Raw genomic sequence first — 20285 nt, 5'->3', positions numbered from 1 at the left:
GTTTTAACATTGTGTGAACAGATCCTTTCTGTGTTTTCAATCCACTCCTGGTTTTGGTTGCTATAAGGCCTGAAATATACAGCCTCAAATATACGTAGTGTGAACCCAGCCTAAGGCTAGGTTCAGACGCTGTAACTGTGCGGCTGTATTTTTTATGCGGCTGTAAATGTGCGGGTGAAACTGCGGCCGTGGGAAAAAATAGACATGCGGCTCAAAACATACGGTCATTTACTTGGAAATCTGGTTTAACTAAAAATAACAAATAAAATCTTAAGAAAGTGATGCAAACACCTCTGGAATGCATCTGGGAAAGCAGGGAACACAGTTTACATGAATCGCTATTACCGGGGTTTGCGATCCTCTGCACTATAGCCGATGTCTCTCATGGTTAATATATTGAATTAATAAAACACATTTTCTTTGTAATAAAGTCCCTTTCATTGTTCAATAATTAAATGTAAACAATTCCATCATTTTGCAATTAAATATACTGTTAAAATAAATATATATATAAATAAATGTATATTTATATATATATTTATTTTTTGACAGTATATTTAATTGCACAATGATGGATTCGTTAGAATTAAATTATTGAACAAAGAAACTGTATTTATTTCAATGAAAATGTGTTTTATTAATTAAATATTAATTAGTACAGGAAGCTCCATTAGCCGTTAATTCATATTCCCGGCAAAAGAGCATTCTGTACTAATCATCACTTAACTTTAATTAAAACATCAAATGTTTCTTCTAATTATGTTATGACAATAGCATTATTAGAAGAAACATTTAGAATTATATGTGCGCTCAGCTGATTGGCTGTTCGGCTGAGCGCACATATAATGAGCCGGTCCGCAGTACAGTGACTTCATTGTGCTGCGGACCAGCGAAGAGGACACATCGGGGTGAGTATAGAGCTCTCCCCACCCCCTCCCCTGCACTGCACCCCTCCCAGCAAGGAAGGGGGGTCACTTAACCCCTTCCTTGCTGGGATGGGTGCAGTCTGACATCAGTCTGGCCCCCAGGGGGTTAAGGGGGATGCAATACATCCTCCCTTAACCTCTTAAGGACATATGACGTACCCCTACGTCATATGTCCTCACTTGCACTTCAAAGCGGGGCCGCGCGGCGGCCCCGCTTTGAAGTGCCGCGATCCCAGGTGCCGCGAGTAGCCCGGGACCGCCGCTATTAGCGGGCACGGTCTGATCGCCGTGCCCGCTAATTAGCTAATCGGAGGCAGCTGTCAAAGTTGACAGCTGCCTCCGATTACCGGAGGCAACGTTTCCCTGGTGTCTAGTGGGGGAGATCGCTCCTCCGGGACCTTGTCCCGGAGGAGCGATCTCCGTTACTGATGCCGGCCGGGGACGCGTCCAAGATGGCGCCGTCCTCGGCTCGGCACTCGTTCGTTTTCGGCTGCAGCAGCCGAAAGCAAACGAGTGCCGATCTCATGGATCTCTGCAGCATATCTATGCTGCAGAGATCTCAATGAGAGATCACAGTGTATATACTAGAAGTCCCCCAGGGGGGCTTCTAGTATATGTGTAAAAAAAAAAAAAAAAGTGTTGTTAATAGTAAAAAGCCCACTCCCCTAATAAAAGTCTGAATCACCCCCCTTTTCCCAGGTTTTAAATAAAAGTAAACAAATAAATAAATAAATAAACATGTTTGCTATCGCCGCGTGCGTAATCGCCCGAACTATTAATTAATCACATTCCTGATCTCGTACGGTAAACGGCGTCAGCGCAAAAAAATCCCAAAGTGCAAAATTGCGCATTTTTGGTCGCATCAAATCCAGAAAAAATGTAATATAAAGCGATCAAAAAGTCGTATATGCGCAATCAAGGTACCGATAGAAAGATCACATCATGGCGCAAAAAATTACACCTCGCACAGCCCTATAGACCAAAGGATAAAAGTGCTATAAGCCTGGGAATGGAGCGATTTTAAGGCACGTATATTGGTTAACAACGGTTAGAATTTTTTACAGGCCATCAGATACAATATAAGTTATACATGTTATATATCGTTTTAATCGTAACGACTTGAGGAACATGCATAACAAGTCAGTTTTACCACAGGGCGAATGGCGTAAAAACACATTTCCCCCAAATAAAAGAAATGCGTTTTTTTTTTCAATTTCACCACACTTTGAATTTTTTTCTGGTTTCGCAGTGTACTTTATGCAAAAATTCAGCCTGTAATTGCAAAGTACAATTAGTGAAGCAAAAAATAAGGGGTCATGTGGGTTTCTAGGTGGAAAAATGCAAGTGCTATGACCTTTTAAACACAAGGAGGAAAAACCGAAAACCTTAAAAACGAAAATGGGCCATGTCCTTAAAGGGTTAACCCCTTGGGGGTCAGACTGTAAGCAGCGATCTGTAAAGATGCTGCATACTGTAAGGAGCACAACACCGCTCACAATGATGGGTGTTGTGCTCCTGTTTGTGTTTTTTTTTTTGTGTTTCTCCCTTTTTGTTTTTCAGATATCGGTATCCTGGGGATTACGTCGGATTCCATGGACTACGTCGATGACCAGTGGTTGTTGTTTTAATTTTTTTAATAAAATGGTCAATGAGGGGTGTGGGGGTGTTTTTATTAGAATAAAAATTTTTTTTAACTTGTGTGTTGTCTTTATTTCTTTACTTTATAGACTTAGTAGTGGAAGCCGTCTAATAGACGGAATCCATTACTAAGTTGGGGCCTAGTGTTAGCCGGTATAAAATGGCTAACACTAACCCCCTATTATTACCCCAGTACCCAATGCCACCAGGGGTACTGGGAAGAGCCGGGTGCCAGTGGTCCCGGAGCGTCAAAATTGGCACTCCTGGACCGGGCGGCAGCAGGCTAGTAAGATTTAGGCTGGGGAGGGCCTAAACCAATGGTTCTTCCCACCCTGGTGTTACCAGGCTGCTGTCGTTTGGTTTTTAACCCGGCTGGTTATAAAAATAGGGGGGACCCTATGCGTTTTTTTTTAATTATTTATTTAAAAAAACCGCATAGGGTCCCCCCTATTTTTATAACCAGCCGGGTTAAAAACCAAACGACAGCAGCCTGGTAACACCAGGGTGGGAAGAACCATTGGTTTAGGCCCTCCCCAGCCTAAATCTTACCAGCCTGCTGCCGCCCGGTCCAGGAGCGCCAATTTTGACGCTCCGGGACCACTGGCACCCGGCTCTTTCCCAGTACCCCTGGTGGCATTGGGTACTGGGGTAATAATAGGGGGTTAGTGTTAGCCATTTTATACCGGCTAACACTAGGCCCCAACTTAGTAATGGATTCCGTCTATTAGACGGCTTCCACTACTAAGTCTATAAAGTAAAGAAATAAAGACAAGACACAAGTTTAAAATTTTTTTTATTCAAATAAAAACACCCCCACACCCCTCATTGACCATTTTATTAAAAAAATTAAAACAACAACCGCTGGTCATCGACGTAGTCCATGGAATCCGACGTAATCCCCAGGATACCGATATCTGAAAAACAAAAAGGGAGAAACACACAAAAAACACACAAACAGGAGCACAACACCCATCATTGTGAGCGGTGTTGTGCTCCTTACAGTATGCAGCATCTTTACAGATCGCTGCTTACAGTCTGGCCCCCAAGGGGTTAAGGGAGGATGTATTGCATCCCCCTTAACCCCCTGGGGGCCAGACTGATGTCAGACTGCACCCATCCCAGCAAGGAAGGGGTTAAGTGACCCCCCTTCCTTGCTGGGAGGGGTGCAGTGCAGGGGAGGGGGTGGGGAGAGCTCTATACTCACCCCGATGTGTCCTCTTCGCTGGTCCGCAGCACAATGAAGTCACTGTACTGCGGACCCGCTAATTATATGTACGCTCAGCCGATCAGCCAATCAGCTGAGCGCACATATAATTCTAAATGTTTCTTCTAATAATGCTATTGTCATAACATAATTAGAAGAAACATTTGATGTTTTAATTAAAGTTAAGTGATGATTAGTACAGAATGCTCTATTGCCGGGAATATGAATTAACGGCTTATGGAGCTTCCTGTACTAATTAATATTTAATTAATAAAACACATTTTCGTGGAAATAAATTCAGTTTCGGTGTTCAATAATTTAATTCTAACGAATCCATCATTGTGCAATTAAATATACTGTCAAAAAATAAATATATAGATAAATATACATTTATTTATATATCTATTTATTTTAACAGTATATTTAATTGCAAAATGATGGATTCGTTAGAAATAAATTATTGAACAACGAAAGTGTCTTTATTACAAAGAAATTATTGAACAACGAAAGTGTCTTTATTACAAAGAAAATGTGTTTTAGTAATTTAATATATTAACTATTAGAGGCATCGGCATTCGGCATCATTGCCGGCTATTTTTGAAGTACTCCGTACGGACCGCCTGTCAATCCTCGGCCGCATGTCCAGCCGCAAACAATGGTCTTGTTCATTTTTTACGGGTCCAATTACGATCGGGCCGTAGATTCAGACATAGTGTGCACTGTGCAGCCGCATATCCTATACTTCCAAGCATACACACGAACCACCAAAAATACCGCCGCACAATTACAGCCGCAAATACAGCCGCACAGTTACAGCGTCTGAACCTAGCCTAAAAGTGTATTTGAGGGGACTGTATGTTAGAAAGCCCCACAAAGCACCCCACGTTAGAAACTGCACTCCAACCCCCCCCCCCCCCCCCAAAACGCTGCAAAAGCACATCTAGAAAGTTTAACCCTTTAGGGGAGTCACAGAAATAAAAGCTAAGTGTGTAGGAAATCTGAAAATTGTAATTTTCTGTGCAGTGATTTTATTGTAATCCAATATCTTTCATAATTGTAAACCTATTACCAGAGAAATGCACTCCAATATTGATTGTCCCATTTCTGCAGTTTATAGAAATACCCCAGATGTGGCCCTATTGCGCTATTTGACGCAACCACAAGCCTCAGATATAAAGGAGCGCCTTTGGTCATTTTTGACTGTACCACTTCAGGTTGGCAGAGGCTCTGGGGTGCCAAAACATAAAAAAATACCCCTAAAGGGACACCATTTAGAAAAGAACACCCCTCAAGGAATGTAACAAGGGATCCGGTGAGCTTTTTGACCCCATAGGAGCTTCAAAGACTTTCAGAACAATGTGGCGTGAAAAAGGAAAAATTCTATTTTTTACATTAAAACGTTGCTCTAGCCTTCAATTTTTCATTTTTACAAGGGGATAAAGGAAAGAAGAGAAAAAACACCAAACATGTAGCGCAGTTTCTCCAGAGTATAGAAATACCCCACATGTGGACATAAAGTGCCAAGCCGGCGCAGGACGAGCCTCCAAAGGGAAGGAGCGCTAATTCGCATTTGTAAGCTGGATTCCACTGGAATATATTTCAAGGGCTACACTGGACCCCCCCCCCCCCAAGTTACCCCATTCTGGAAACTACACCGCTCAAGGAATCTAACAAGGGGTGCAGTGAGCATATGGACCCCGATGGTGACGGGCACAAATGTGGAACAATGTGACGTGAAAGGGAAAATTTACATTTTTTCACTTTCATGGCACAAATGTGTCCGTTATCAAGGGGTCCATATCCTCACTGCACCCCTTCCTAGAGGGCTGTAGTTTTCAAAATGGGGTCACTTGTGGGGGTTTTTCACTGTCTTGGCAGAACGAAGGCTCTGTAAATGCGACATGGCGTTCATCATCCATTCTGGCCAAATCCAGCCTCCAAAATCCAAATGGCGCTCCTTCCCTTCGGAGGCTTGCCCTGCGGCCACATGGACCTTTATGTCAACATGTGGGGTATTTACGGACTCAGGGCAAATTGCTCTACACATTTTGTGTGTTTTTTTCACTTTTAAACACTTGTTAAAATGAAAAATTCAAGGATAAACAAACATTATAGTGTAAATGTAATATTTCATTTTGAAGCCATTGTTCCACATTTGTGCCCGTCACCAGTGGGGTCCATATGCTCACTACACCCCTTGTTACATTCCCTGAGGGGTGTAGTTTCCCTAATGGGGTCACTTGTGGGGGGTTTCAACTGTCTTGGCAACACAGAGGCCTTTTAAATGCAACATGGCTCTCGAAATCCATTCCAGCCAAATCCAGTCTCCAAAAGCCAAATGGCGCTTCTTCCCTTTGGAGGCTTACCCTGCATCCGCTTGGCACTTTATGTTCACATGTGGGGTATTTACATACTAGGCAGAAATTGCTCTACACATTGTGTTTTTTCTTTTAACCCCTTGTTAAAATGAAAAAAAAAAAATTAAGACAAGATCAATGATTTAGTGTAAAAATTAAAAAGAATTTACACTAAAGTTGATCTAGCCTTGATTTTTTTCTATTTCCACAAGGGGTTAAAAAAGAAAATGAACACAAAACATGTAGGGTAATATTCTGAGTACGAAAATACCCCACATGTGGACTTAATGTGCCATATGGGCACAGGGCAAGCCACCAAAAGGGACAGAGTGCCATTTAGAAGCTGGAATGGAGGATTGAGGCCATGTCGCAATTAAGCCCCTGTGCTGCCAGGACAGTAGAATCCCCCCACAAGTGACCCCATTCTGGAAACTACACCCCTCAAGGATTCTAACAAAGGGTGCAGTGAGCATATGGACCCCACTGGTGACTGGCACATATGTAGAACATGTGCTGTGAAAATAAAAATAAAAAAGACCATTTTTTTTTTTTTTCCATTTTCACAGCACAAATGTGCCCGTTACAGGGGTGCCATATCCCTGCTGCACCTCTTGTTACATTCCTTATGGGGTGTAGTTTCCAGAATGGGGTCACTTGTGGGGGGATTTTACCGTCCTGGCAGCACAAGGGCTTTGTAATTGCATCATGGCAAGCCTCTAATGGGAATGGGGGCCATACCTATTTAGTTGGGGAAAGGGACAATTTTTTATTTATTTGGGGGTATTAATGCCAATTATTAGTTTATAAAAGTTGAAAAGGACAGGAGTCCATCAAATTCAACCTGTGTTGATCCAGAGGAAGGCAAAAAACCCTAGTGAGGCAGATGACAGTAGCCTCATCGCTGGGAAAAAATTCCTTCCCAACTCCATAATGGCGATCAGAATAATCCCTGGATCAACGTGACCCCTAAAATAGGAATAAGGGTAGGAATTTAGAAAATGTAGAACTCCAATGACGTGGTATGATGTGGTATTCCTTAAAGCGATCTTGTATGCGGAGGCCGGGTGATCAGGACAGGTGTCACACTGGAAAATTGTGTCCTTCCTGATCTCCCTGTTATGGCGCACACTGCACTTTTTCTGGGGTCTGCAATTTGGGGTGTGCGGAACGTCACCTGGAAAATGTTGCCCTGGTGCGATACGGGGTATCATATCCAGAAGCGCTGGGTCCGCTCTATGGCTGCTTAATATTAGGGCTTTAATTACTGCTTCGGATATTTTCGGATCGTGCCACAAGCTACAGTAGCTCGGGCAGCGAGAGACCAGAAGAGGGGGATGCTGGAATAAAAGTTATGCTCGTATATGTGGTAACCTTTATCCAGCAGTGGGAAGATCAGTTCCCAAACGATCCCCCCACTAATTTCGAGGATGGAGGCTGGATTCGGGTGTCCCTTCCTTCATACACTCTAAGGGTACGTGCACACTGCGGAATGGCGACTGATAACCCGTCGGCAGACTGATGCAAGCACGAGTCTCCACCCATGTCATAGACTCCATTCTATAAACGGCGGATTCCGCCCTCTGTCCAAAGAATGAACGTGTTCATTCTTTGGGCGGACGACGCTACGCTACCCCCAGATACGTCACTGGATGAGGAGGAGGATAAATGGAGGAAAAAAGGATCCCCCCGTTTATCCTCACTGGCTGTTTCGGTGTCGGAGGCAATAATAGCTTATGCCTCTGCCGCCGAAAATACCCTGGGGGCCATTTTTATACGGGGATTGGTATATGGGGTATGTAAATGTATAATGTAGTGTAGTGTAATGTAGTGTTTTTTACTGTTAAAAAAAAAAAAAAAGACAAAAAAACCTACGCCAAGAAAGGAGTTAATGCTGCACTCAGCGGCGTTGGGGCGCATAAAAAAAAACAACAACACTTTTTACACCAAAGTAAATTATAAGTGTATAATATACACTGATCAGCAGAGCATTAGAGCGAAGCTGCCCAAGATTGACGAAGTTAGACGACAAGGGAGCCGAAGATTGGCGAAGTCAGACAACGTGGGAGCCCGAAGAGCCGACGGGAGCCTAAGTCAGACGACTCGGGATCACCCATCTTTACTCGGGACGCCCGGATCAGGTGAGTATGGTGCACCTACACCACACACACTTGTTCTGCACCCCTCAGCTACCTAGCTGAGGGGTGCAGAACCCGGGGACACATTTTTTTTAACTGTTTGATTGCAGTGATGGGCCACCCCCCCGTGCCGACGAGCAGAGAAGGCCTGCTATACTTTATAGCAGGCCATCTTCCCCGATAGCTGTGTGTGTACACACAGCAATCACGGAAACCGCGGGCGTAAATGTACGTCCATTTGCGTTAAGGCACGGGCTTCGGGAGCGTACATTTACGCCCGCGGTCATTAAGGGGTTAATCAAGTTTAAAAGAACTGCCCTAGGCTTGCACCGCCTCTCCGTCCTTCCCACCCTCTTCACTATTAGGAATGCCCCTGGACAGGATCTCTCCTAATTACCACTTGTCTGAACACTGCACATGTGCCTTAACGATCCAGCACAGGTGCAGTGTTTAGACAAGTGATGAATACGAGAAATCTTGCCCAGGGGCATTCCTTCTGAATGGACCCCGGGACAATTCTTGGATTAAAAGCAGCAGTACAAAACGGTTGGGGGGGGGGGGCAGATTGTAGGTACAGAGTCAATTTAAGGAAATAACACAGATCAAAAAGGGGGTTAGGAAAGAAAAAAAAAAAGTTTACATATCACGTTAAAAGTCCAGAGGAAGATATTCCAAATACGTTGATGGTAGATAGACCGATAATTAAATGAGAGGATATGCAGATCACCAGATGCCTGAAAGTGATTTTTCAAGAGTTCTTCTGCTTTTATTCAAGGTTTTACACCTCCAAAATACTCTACGGAGGAGCTTGATCTCTTCCTTGATCTGATCGAGTTTCCAAAAGTCCCTGTAAACCAGACCAAGGTTTTGAATGCCCGATAGAGATGGAAGAACTAAGAGCTGCAGGGCGGTCTGCCCTTTGACACTTAGAGGATGGGAGATGGTGTGCTCTCCCCGTTGTTTAGGATCTTACAAAGCAGAGCATGTTGAGGGGTGGTTGCTGACCTTAAGAAAGCAGGCTTTGATAGTGTTGATCCTCAAAAAGGGAAGGATCACTTTTTGGTTGAGTCATTTAGGCCAATGTCTTTGTTGAATACGGACATAAAATTATTTTACTTTTTTTTTTTTTTTTTTATTTTGGCAGGTTTATTCCTGAAAAAAGGCAAGTTACAAATAGGGATGGTCCGAACCTATTGTTACCAAATAGTCTCTGAATGTTGTAACTAGGGATGGTCCGAACCTGCCGAGGTTCGGATCCGTACGAACCCGAACTCTCGGCAATGATTCCAGCTGTCTGCCCGCTCCGTGGAGAGGGTGGATACAGCAGGAGGACCGCCTGGAAAACTGGGATACAGCTATAGGCTGTATCCCAATTTTCCAGGCGGTCCTCCCGCTGTACCCACCCGCTGCACGGAGCGGGCAGAAAGCGGGAATCTGATGCCGAGAGTTCAGGTTCATACGGATCCGAACCTCGGCAGGTTCGGACCATCCCTAGTTACAACATTCAGAGACTATTTGGTAACATTCAGACTAGCTCCAGGCAGGGCTCCCACTCCATCCTGTCTTTGGACGCCATTAAGGTGTTCGATAGGGCGTAATGGAAGTTCCGTTGGGCAGTAATGGAGAGGTTCGGAATGGGTTATAAAAATGGTTTGGAAAGTTTTAAAAATGCTGTATCCAAAGACTGGTTCTTAGTATAGATTATTATAATTTAAGGACATGGGTACATCAAAACCCTCAGATAAAGTAAAAATCTCAATGATATTCTCAAAAGCCAGATAATCACTTTTAAAAAAAGACGCATAGTTACAAAAAGATATGCTTGTAAAATGTGGAAAATGTTTGAGGAGTGTCAAACTGAAACACACAGTGGGCCAAAATTAAAAAATTGCAAAGTCGCAGGCCAATCTTGATATTTATTGAAGCACACCAAAGCTGATTCACATTTGCACTGGGCCCACTGATTAAAATCACATGACAGGGGCTCCCCTGAGCAGGGCCGGCGTTTGTTATGTGTGACCAGTGCGGTTGCACAGGGCACCGACCACCAGCCTGTCAGGGAGGGGCGCCATCGGGATGGGAAAGTAGTTAATCTACTTACCAATCCATGAAGCCCACCCCCGCCCGCTGCTGTGACTACGAACGCTCGTAACAAGTTAAAATGCAGCAGCACTGACAGAGCAGGAGCCATTGGCTCTATATACTATTTGGGGCAGCACACAAGGGGTCTATATACTACTGGGGGAGCATTTAGAGCATCTATATACAACTGGGGAAGCATTTAGGGGGCCTATATACAACCATGGGAGAATTTAGGTCTATATTCAACAGGGGGTCTCTATTAATGGGGCAGCACAAAAGGGGTATATATTACTGGGCAGTGCACAAAGGATATATACTACTGGGGGCAGCACACAGGGGTCTATATACTACTGGCGGCAGCACACAGCGGTCTATACTACATTGTGGCTGCACAGAGGAACCTTGCTACTATAAGTGGGGCACAGAGCATACATAATTATTAATTGGGGCACAGGGACACCTTAAAACTATGGGGGGCACGGAGGTGTGTAACTACTATATAGGGATACAGGGGACCTAACTACTGTATGTGTTGGAGACTAAAAGGTTTCTCTAGCAGATTCTTGAGAGAGGATTCACAGCCAGGGGAAGACTTCAAGGTGGCCCACGCTGGATGGAGAGAGAAAAAAAAAACCACCTGTGAGTCACTGGATGTAACTGCACTCTGTTATAGGGTCTGTGGTGGTAGTGGTCATGGTGTGGGGGTATTATGTAATGGTATTATTGGCGATATCTTTTTGTGATATTGGTGATATGTTTTGTTCAGAGCAATTTTGAGGCAATATGTAATCACTGTATGGTGGGAGTGTTATAAGATAACTACCGTATGTATTGGTGCACAGTGTGGGGGCACTTTTAGGGCATTAACCCCTTAAGGTCAAAGCCAATTTTCGTTTTTGCACTTTTGCTTTTTCCACTTTATGTTTAAAAGGCCATAGCGCTTGCATTTTTACACCTAGAGACCCACATGAGCCCTTATTTTTTGCAAAACCAATTGTATTTTGCAATGAAAGGCATTATTTTTCCATAACATATGCTGCGAAACTGGAAAAAAAATCATTTGCGCTGTCAAATTAAAAAAATAAAATAAAATAAGAAGGAATTTGTTTTGATTTCGGGGAGTTTTGCATTTACGCCGTTTGCCCTATGGTAAAACTAACTTATTATGCATGTTCCTCAAGTTGTTACGATTACAACAATATGTAACATGTATAACTTTTATATTATCTGATGGCTTGTAAAAAATTCAAACCATTGTTAACAAATATACCTTCCTTAAAATCGCTCTATTCCCATGCTTATAGCGCTTTTATCCCTGGTCTATGGGGCTGTGTGAGGTGTCATTTTTTGCGCCATGACATGTACTTTCTATCGGTACCTTGATTGCGACTTTTTGATCACTTTTTATTACATTTTTTCTGGATTTGATGCGACCAAAAATGCGCAATTTTGCACTTAGGATTTTTTTTTGCGCTTACATCGTTTTCCGTGCGAGATCAGGAATGTGATAAATTAATAGTTTGGGCGATTACGTGCGCGGCGATACTAAATATGTTTATTTGTTTATTTATATTTATAAAATGGGAAAAGGGGGTGATTTGGACTTTTAATAGGGGAGGAGATTTTTTATTAATAAAAAAACATTTTTACTTTTATTTTTACTTTAACTAGAAGTCCCCCTGGGGGACTTGTATATAGACAGCACTGATCTCTCATAGAGATCAATGCTGTGTATATACACAGCAAAGATCCATCAGATCGGTGATAGATTGCTATGGCACCCCTCTGCCATCATCCTCTCCAGCAGCCACAGCCCGCACAGCTCTGGGAGTCAGGTCGTGAGATCACCATGTTATCCAGGAAGTAAAGCCTTGATGCAGTAGTAAGTGCAGGGAAAAAAGCACTTTATAAGCATTTCCCGTAACAGGTGTATATTGGTAATTTGTATAACTTTTGGGGGGCACTATAATACTTTAATAAAAATTTTCGCCGGACTTCTCCTTTAACTCTCTGTACTCCTCTGTTCTCCTGCTGTTGGTGTCTCTGTTATCCCGCGCTGACTGCTGAGGCATTACTATCAAGACTGACTTGTCTCGGCACTGACAGCTCACTCAGCCAATAACAGGCTGCGGTGCTGTCTCGGCTCAGTTAGGGCCCTATTCCAACGGACGATTATCGTTCACATAATCGTTAACGATAACTATCACGAAAGACCCTAAAACGTTCACTCATTTCAATGGAACGATAATCGGTACTTATGATCGTATTTGTGATAGTTTTTTCTTCGCTATTGCGTTCGTATCTACTGCGAACGACCGAACTACGTCTTATTCAATGCGAACGATTTGCGAATGAGCAACAATAAAAATAGGTCCAGGTCTTATAATGCGATCAACGATTTCTTGTTCGGTGGTTAATCGGTAACTGCATTTCAACCGAACAATTATCGTTTAGAGTCGAACGATTTAACGATAATCTGAACGATAATCGTCCGGTGGAATAGGGCCCTTAGTGGCTGTCACTCCCGAGACCAGTCTGTCTTGAAATTGAAGAATCTGTAGTCAACGGTGGGCACTGGAGGCACTGGTAGAGCATGGAGAAGTAGGCATAAGATTTTTATTTTCTATATGACTGCAGCTTTATAGGAAAATTTTGCTTACGCTGGATAACCCCTTTAAACCATGCTCCCCTGCCTATTCCCTCACTGCTGCTGCCATTCTGATGGCTGATTAACAGTTTCTAAAGACACATTTCCACACACAGAGGAAATGCCCGCTCAGCCAAACACTCACACTCACACTCAGCAGTGACCCAACTTTAATCTAAAATAAATAAATACATTGAAAACACTTTACACAGTACCTGGGTTTGGTTGCAGATATTCAATGGTCTTAGCCAGCACTTCAGACACTGCTTTACTGGTGACATCAACCTTCTGTAACAACACAATAGATTTATTTTTATTTTTTTTAAAACAGACAAATATGTGCAAAGTAATTTAAATCAAATTAAATAAATTAAATAAATGAAAAATTAAAGTGAGTTAAAAAATAAATTAAACCACAGCAAAAAAAAAAAAAAATTGAAGACCAGGAAGTCAATAAACAGAAAAAAAAAGGCCTCACAACCCCAGAGTCTCTTTACTTGGAGCTATTCCATTTTAGCTCCTATCCTAGAGACAGAAAAAAAAAACGCGCTTGTCCCTCATACACAACACTTTGCTGGGAAAATAAGGGAGTATTTGATTTTTTTTTCAGTTCCAATCTTTTCTTAACCAGAGTGAAAGCTGCCCTCATCGGGGGTGTGGCCTGCACTGCATGGAGGCAGACGTGTGAAGCACAGCTCCGTGTATCTGGACTCCCTAACGGCTCACACCGGCTATATCCAAGTGACCGTTCCTGCCTGGTCCTGCTCCCTAGTGTCCGTTGACTGCATAGAGCATGAGGAAAACAAAAAAGCCCGAGACCGGCAAGTTGACGGAGTTCTTCTCTTGTCGTGCTGACTTGCGGCACCCATCTAGATGAAGGAGACATGCCACAGAGATCCCAGTCTGAACCGGTTTCCCTGTCAGCACCTGCCTCACCTGCCGACTCCTTGCTGTCTGAACCGGGACTGTTACCACACGGTGCACAGGCTGCAGACCCGACGATGGTGAGTGAGACATCCGGTCCTCCATTTTTCAATCTCACATCTGGCCAGGGGATGGGAATTACCGGCACAGACAGACCAGTATCTGAATCTACCCTGAGGTCTCTGCCATTTAAGCTGCAAGCTTTTCTGCAGCACGACATACAAACAGCCCTGCTGGGGATGCAAAATGATGTGACTGACCTGGGAGACTGCACCTTACATATAGAAAAGAAAATGGCGGACTTCGCCAAGGCCCACAATAATGTCGCTGACACATGTGAGGAAATGGAGGAAAAGGTGGAAGCTCTCCGCCTGAAGGTGGCTGATCTGGAGGACAGGTCACGCCGCAACAATGTGCGCTTTCGCGGCATCCCAGAGACTGTTAAACCAGATAATCTAGTAGAATTTCTTACTGATTTATTTGCAGCCCTCATTCCCACCGCTTCACAATTGGATCTCACTATTGACTGGGCTCACGGCATCCCTAAGCCTAAATCACTACCACAGTCGGCCCCTAGGGATGTCATCGCTAGACTCCATTGCTATCACTTCAAGGATCAGCTCATGTATGTCGCCCAAAATGCTAATGATTTGCCTGCCCGCTTCAAGGACATACAACTGTTCACCGACTTATCTGCCATTACCCTTGCAAGAAGGAGAGAGTTTGCGGTGGCTACAAAAGTTCTAAGGGAACACCAAATTCCCTACAAGTGGGGATTCCCGGTCAAGTTGATTGTCATGTGGGGAGGCGCAAAGCATGTCGCCACTAAACCTATTCAAGTTCTACAATGGCTGGAGAAATGGCGACTCACAGCACCTAAAATGATGGCATATTCTCCTCCGGATCATCTTCATCTCGTCTCGTGTCGGAAGAATGGTCTGTGGTAACCAACAAAAGAAGATCCCCTCGCCCAGGTTCCTCCTCTGGATCTTAATTCTGCATACTAAGGCCGTGGGGCTTCTATTCGTAGAATTATGGCTTGTGTGTTACTGATGCCTTAACTAGTTCAAGTTGGTGTATACCGGGAAGAAGGATATATATATATATATATATATATACACACACACACACACAGATATATATATATATATATATATATATATATATATATGGGTTGTTTAAAAAAAAAATTTTTTACATATATATTGCACTATACCCTCATTGATGTTCATTAGGGATGGTAAGAGTAATTGTACAAAGTTGTGTGTTATAGAATTCTTTGCTTAACCCTTTGCTAAGTATGTTATGGATTCCTTTTCCTTTAAAGGTGTAGGGTGTCAGTGGATGGCACAAGACGTTTCATTAATCTTATTAATTGGGTGGAGCGCCGGCGAATGCCTTCTCTGCTCCTTTCTTTGGATGCGGAGAAGGCATTCGACCGCGTACACTGGGGGTTCCTGGAATCAGTTCTGCTTAAGTTTGGCATCTCTGGTCAGGGTTGCGGTCTATTATGGCCTTATATACGCTGCCATCTGCATCCGTATTCACATCTGGATTTACTTACCGATCATTTAGTATCACAAATGGGATTAGACAGGGGTGCCCCCTGTTCCCCCTTATATTTGTTCTTGTAATGGAACCCTTTGCACAATCAGGGCACGGACAGATATATCTGGGATTAGAGTTGCTAACAGAGATCATGTTATAGGCCTCTTCGCTGATGACATAATCGTAGCAATTACTAATCCCAAGATATCCCTCCCGGCAGTTATGGAGGTCTCCTACTATGAAGATAAAGGGGTATTCCCCCCAAGAGCTAAAAAAATGTAGTGCTCCCAAACCTAGCTGGCCTTACTCACCAAGTCCCCCTGAGTATTTTGAGCCGTCTCCCATCTTTCTAGCTGCTGCCGTTCCTGAGTTACAAGTTTTTCTAAAAGCTGATCTATATCCAAGATAGGAAACTACATTTCTCATCATGCAATGCTTATGCCTGATGATGGTGAAGTAGCAAAGCTGAGACAATGAAGGAGATGATGACGGTGTAGCAGAGCTGAGATGGGGGGAAGATGTAGCAGAGCTGAGTTGGGGAACGGTGTAGCAGAGCTGAGTTGGGGGTGAGATGTAACAGAGCTGAGTTGGGGGGACAGTGTAGCAGAGCTGAGTTGGGGGGACGCTGTAGCAGAGCTGAGTTGGGGGGACGGTGTAGCAGAGCTGAGTTGGGGGGACGGTGTAGCAGAGCTGAGTTGGGGTTACGGTGTAGCAGAGCTGAGTTGGGGGGACAGTGTAGCAGAGCTGAGTTGGGGGGACAGTGTAGCAGAGCTGAGTTGGGGGGACAGTGTAGCAGAGCTGAGTTGGCAGTGACGGTGTAGCAGAGCTGAGTTGGAGGGGGCACGGTGTAGCAGAGCTGAGTCGGAGGGGGGACTGTGTAGCAGAGGTGAGTTGGGGGACGGTGTAGCAGAGCTGAGTTGGGGGACGGTGTAGCAGAGCTGAGTTGGCGGTGACGGTGTAGCAGAGCTGAGTTGGCGGTGACGGTGTAGCAGAGCTGAGTTGGCGGTGACGGTGTAGCAGAGCTGAGTTGGCGGTGACGGTGTAGCAGAGCTGAGTTGGCGGTGACGGTGTAGCAGAGCTGAGTTGGCGGTGACGGTGTAGCAGAGCTGAGTTGAGGGGGGGACGGTGTAGCAGAGCTGAGTTGAGGGGGGGACGGTGTAGCAGAGCTGAGTTGGGGGGGAGGTGTAGCAGAGCTGAGTTGGGGGGGGTGTAGCAGAGCTGAGTTGGGGATGCCGGTGAAGCAGAGCTGAGTTGGCAATCGCGTGGGGGGCGGAGCTTGCCGCGGGTGATATATCTGGGATTAGAGTTGCTAATAGAGATCATGTTATAGGCCTCTTCGCTGATGACATAATCGTAGCAATTACTAATCCCAAGATATCCCTCCCGGCAGTTATGGAGGTCTCCTACTATGAAGATAAAGGGGTATTCCCCCCAAGAGCTAAAAAAATGTAGTGCTCCCAAACCTAGCTGGCCTTACTCACCAAGTCCCCCTGAGTATTTTGAGCCGTCTCCCATCTTTCTAGCTGATGCCGTTCCTGAGTTACAAGTTTTTCTAAAAGCTGATCTATATCCAAGATAGGAAACTACATTTCCCATCATGCAATGCTTATGCCTGATGATGGTGAAGTAGCAAAGCTGAGACAATGAAGGAGATGACGGTGTAGCAGAGCTGAGATGGGGGGAAGATGTAGCAGAGCTGAGTTGGGGGTGAGATTGTAGCAGAGCTGAGTTGGGGGAACGGTGTAGCAGAGCTGAGTTGGGGGGACGGTGTAGCAGAGCTGAGTTGGGGGGACGGTGTAGCAGAGCTGAGTTGGGGGGACGGTGTAGCAGAGCTGAGTTGGGGGGACGGTGTAGCAGAGCTGAGTTGGGGGGACGGTGTAGCAGAGCTGAGTTGGGGGGACGGTGTAGCAGAGCTGAGTTGGGGGCACGGTGTAGCAGAGCTGAGTTGGGGGCACGGTGTAGCAGAGCTGAGTTGGGGGCACGGTGTAGCAGAGCTGAGTTGGCGGTGGCGGTGTAGCAGAGCTGAGTTGGCGGTGGCGGTGTAGCAGAGCTGAGTTGGCGGTGGCGGTGTAGCAGAGCTGAGTTGGGGGGGGACGGTGTGGCAGAGCTGAGTTGGGGAACGGTGTAGCAGAGCTGAGTTGGCGGTGACGGTGTAGCAGAGCTGAGTTGGCGGTGACGGTGTAGCAGAGCTGAGTTGGCGGTGACGGTGTAGCAGAGCTGAGTTGGCGGTGACGGTGTAGCAGAGCTGAGTTGGCGGTGACGGTGTAGCAGAGCTGAGTTGGCGGTGACGGTGTAGCAGAGCTGAGTTGGCGGTGACGGTGTAGCAGAGCTGAGTTGGCGGTGACGGTGTAGCAGAGCTGAGTTGGGGGGACGGTGTAGCAGAGCTGAGTTGGGGGGACGGTGTAGCAGAGCCGAGTTGGGGGGGACGGTGTAGCAGAGCTGAGTTGGGGGGGACGGTGTAGCAGAGCTGAGTTGGGGGGACAGTGTAGCAAAGCTGAGTTGGGGGGACAGTGTAGCAGAGCTGAGTTGGGGGGACAGTGTAGCAGAGCTGAGTTGGCGGTGACGGTGTAGCAGAGCTGAGTTGGCGGTGGCGGTGTAGCAGAGCTGAGTTGGGGGGGACGGTGTGGCAGAGCTGAGTTGGGGAACGGTGCAGCAGAGCTGAGTTGGCGGTGACGGTGTAGCAGAGCTGAGTTGGCGGTGACGGTGTAGCAGAGCTGAGTTGGGGGGGAAGGTGTTGCAGAGCTGAGTTGGGGGGACGGTGTAGCAGAGCTGAGTTGGGGGGGACGGTGTAGCAGAGCTGAGTTGGGGGGACAGTGTAGCAAAGCCGAGTTGGGGGGACAGTGTAGCAGAGCTGAGTTGGGGGGACAGTGTAGCAGAGCTGAGTTGGCGGTGACGGTGTAGCAGAGCTGAGTTGGAGGGGGCACGGTGTAGCAGAGCTGAGTTGGAGGGGGGACTGTGTAGAAGAGCTGAGTTGGGGGACGGTGTAGCAGAGCTGAGTTGGCGGTGACGGTGTAGCAGAGCTGAGTTGGGGGGGGGGACGGTGTAGCAGAGCTGAGTTGGGGATGCCGATGTAGCAGAGCTGAGTTGGCGATCGCGTGGGGGGCGGAGCTTGCCGTGGGTGATCGCCGGGGGCGGAGCTTGTCGCGGGTGATCGCTGGGGGGTGGTGCTTGCCGCAGTTGATCACCGGGGGCCGGAGCTTGTCGCGGGCAATCACGGGGGCGGAGCTTGCTGCGAGCGATCACGGGAAAATGGAGCTTGCCGCGGGGGGGCCGCGGGTGAGTGCGGAGGCTATGATGTGGGTGAGTGTGGAGGCTATGCCACAGGTGATGGGGGGGGGCTGTGTGCTGCGGGTGAGTGCTGGACGGTGCCGGGAGGCTCTGGACACAGGGGGTGAGCTCTGGGCTGGGGGTGACCGGGTGGCTGCTGTTAGAGAGGGATGCAGTCACAGCTGCGCTGATCACTGTCTCCCTGTCTAACAGCAGCCACCCCATCAGTGTTCTCAGTCACTTCACTGTGCTGGGACTGAGGACACGTGATGCCGTCTCGGAGGGTGCGGGCCAGGAGCAGGGAGAGTGTCGGGTTGGACTGAGGTCTGATGATTCTATGCAATCCGTGGGGGTGAATGCAGCTGGATAACAGCAAAACTGTGCAGAATCCATAATAACTTTATATTGGAAAGATGGAAAGCTACGGGTGGGCAGCGTATTAATGCAAAAATAATTTTGGGGGGAATACCCCTTTAATGTTAGTAAATCACAAATTTTGAACCTGGGATTTCCAATCCATATAAGCCTTAAACTTAAACAACAATTCCCGTTTCCTTGGGTAACAGGAGGCCTTCCATACTTAGGAATTAAATTAAATTACCCCTCCTCTACCCTATTCTCCCTTAATTTTCCTCCGCTTCTGGATGCTATTACCAAAGAAATGACACAGTATCTAAAACATGATCTATCATGGATTGGTCGCATTTCCTCCATAAAAATGCTAGTACTGCCCAAAATTTTATACCTCTTTCGAAACATGCCCATCCCTGTTTTTTGTGTCATTCCTTTGCAATCTACAATCCACTCTTCTCCGCTATGCATGGAATAGAAGGAGGGCCAGAGTAAGCAATAAAATTCTCTATCTTCCAGTGGACAAAGGGGGGTTAGGATTCCCTAACGTTAGTAACTATTACTATGCTACCTTGCTAGACCAACTTAAACAATGGTGTGGGGCGGACCAATCCAAACACTGGGTACAAATTGAAAATGAACTTGCCTAACCCCTCTCCTTGCCCGCTATTCTTCACATAATAACTATAGAAAAAAACGTACCGCCAACACATAGTCTCCCCATGAAAGCCAATGTAATGTGGCGTATAATCGTAGTCCCTCATAATCTACTGCCTATTCGCATCAGAGATATCTCGTTACCTACTCTTATGCATTGTATCCCAAACCTCTCCCTAGATTCCTGGATCGATGCAGGGATTAATTCAACTGCCCAAATATCGTTTAATGTCCTTTACATAAATAAATATAATTTAATGTCTAAATATAATATACCCAGACAGGATATGTATAAGTACCTACAAATCTGTCACTTTCTGTCAAGCGTTGCATTGCCTGCGTCACCCTCCAAGACACTATACGAGCTGTATTTTTATAATGATAAAGGACATCTAAAGCCTATCTGGCAATAAATGAAGCCACCCTACTCTCTACTCTCCCTTGCTTAAAACAATGGGAAACCGATTTGCAGATCTCCATATCTGAAACAGACTGGAAAGGAGCTTTTCGGCTCCCGACTTTAGTGTCCAGATGTTCAAATCATTTAGA

General features: G+C 45.8%; 1 protein-coding gene across 2 annotated transcripts in view; it reads right to left on the bottom strand.

The window, feature by feature from the left end:
* The window catches only part of SH3GL1 (SH3 domain containing GRB2 like 1, endophilin A2), a 247184-nt gene that overhangs the window by 176191 nt on the left and 50708 nt on the right, over nucleotides 1-20285 (bottom strand). For both annotated transcript variants that reach the window (XM_069962566.1, XM_069962567.1), the window contains exon 3: nucleotides 13205-13277. In XM_069962566.1, the coding sequence (XP_069818667.1) occupies nucleotides 13205-13277 (73 nt within the window). The remainder of the gene's footprint in view (nucleotides 1-13204; nucleotides 13278-20285) is intronic.

Source organism: Dendropsophus ebraccatus, chromosome 3, assembly GCF_027789765.1.
Source record: "Dendropsophus ebraccatus isolate aDenEbr1 chromosome 3, aDenEbr1.pat, whole genome shotgun sequence".
Classification (NCBI taxonomy): Eukaryota; Metazoa; Chordata; class Amphibia; order Anura; family Hylidae; genus Dendropsophus; species Dendropsophus ebraccatus.
Note: the sequence above shows the minus strand (reverse complement) of the source record. Positions and strands in the feature narration are given on the sequence as shown.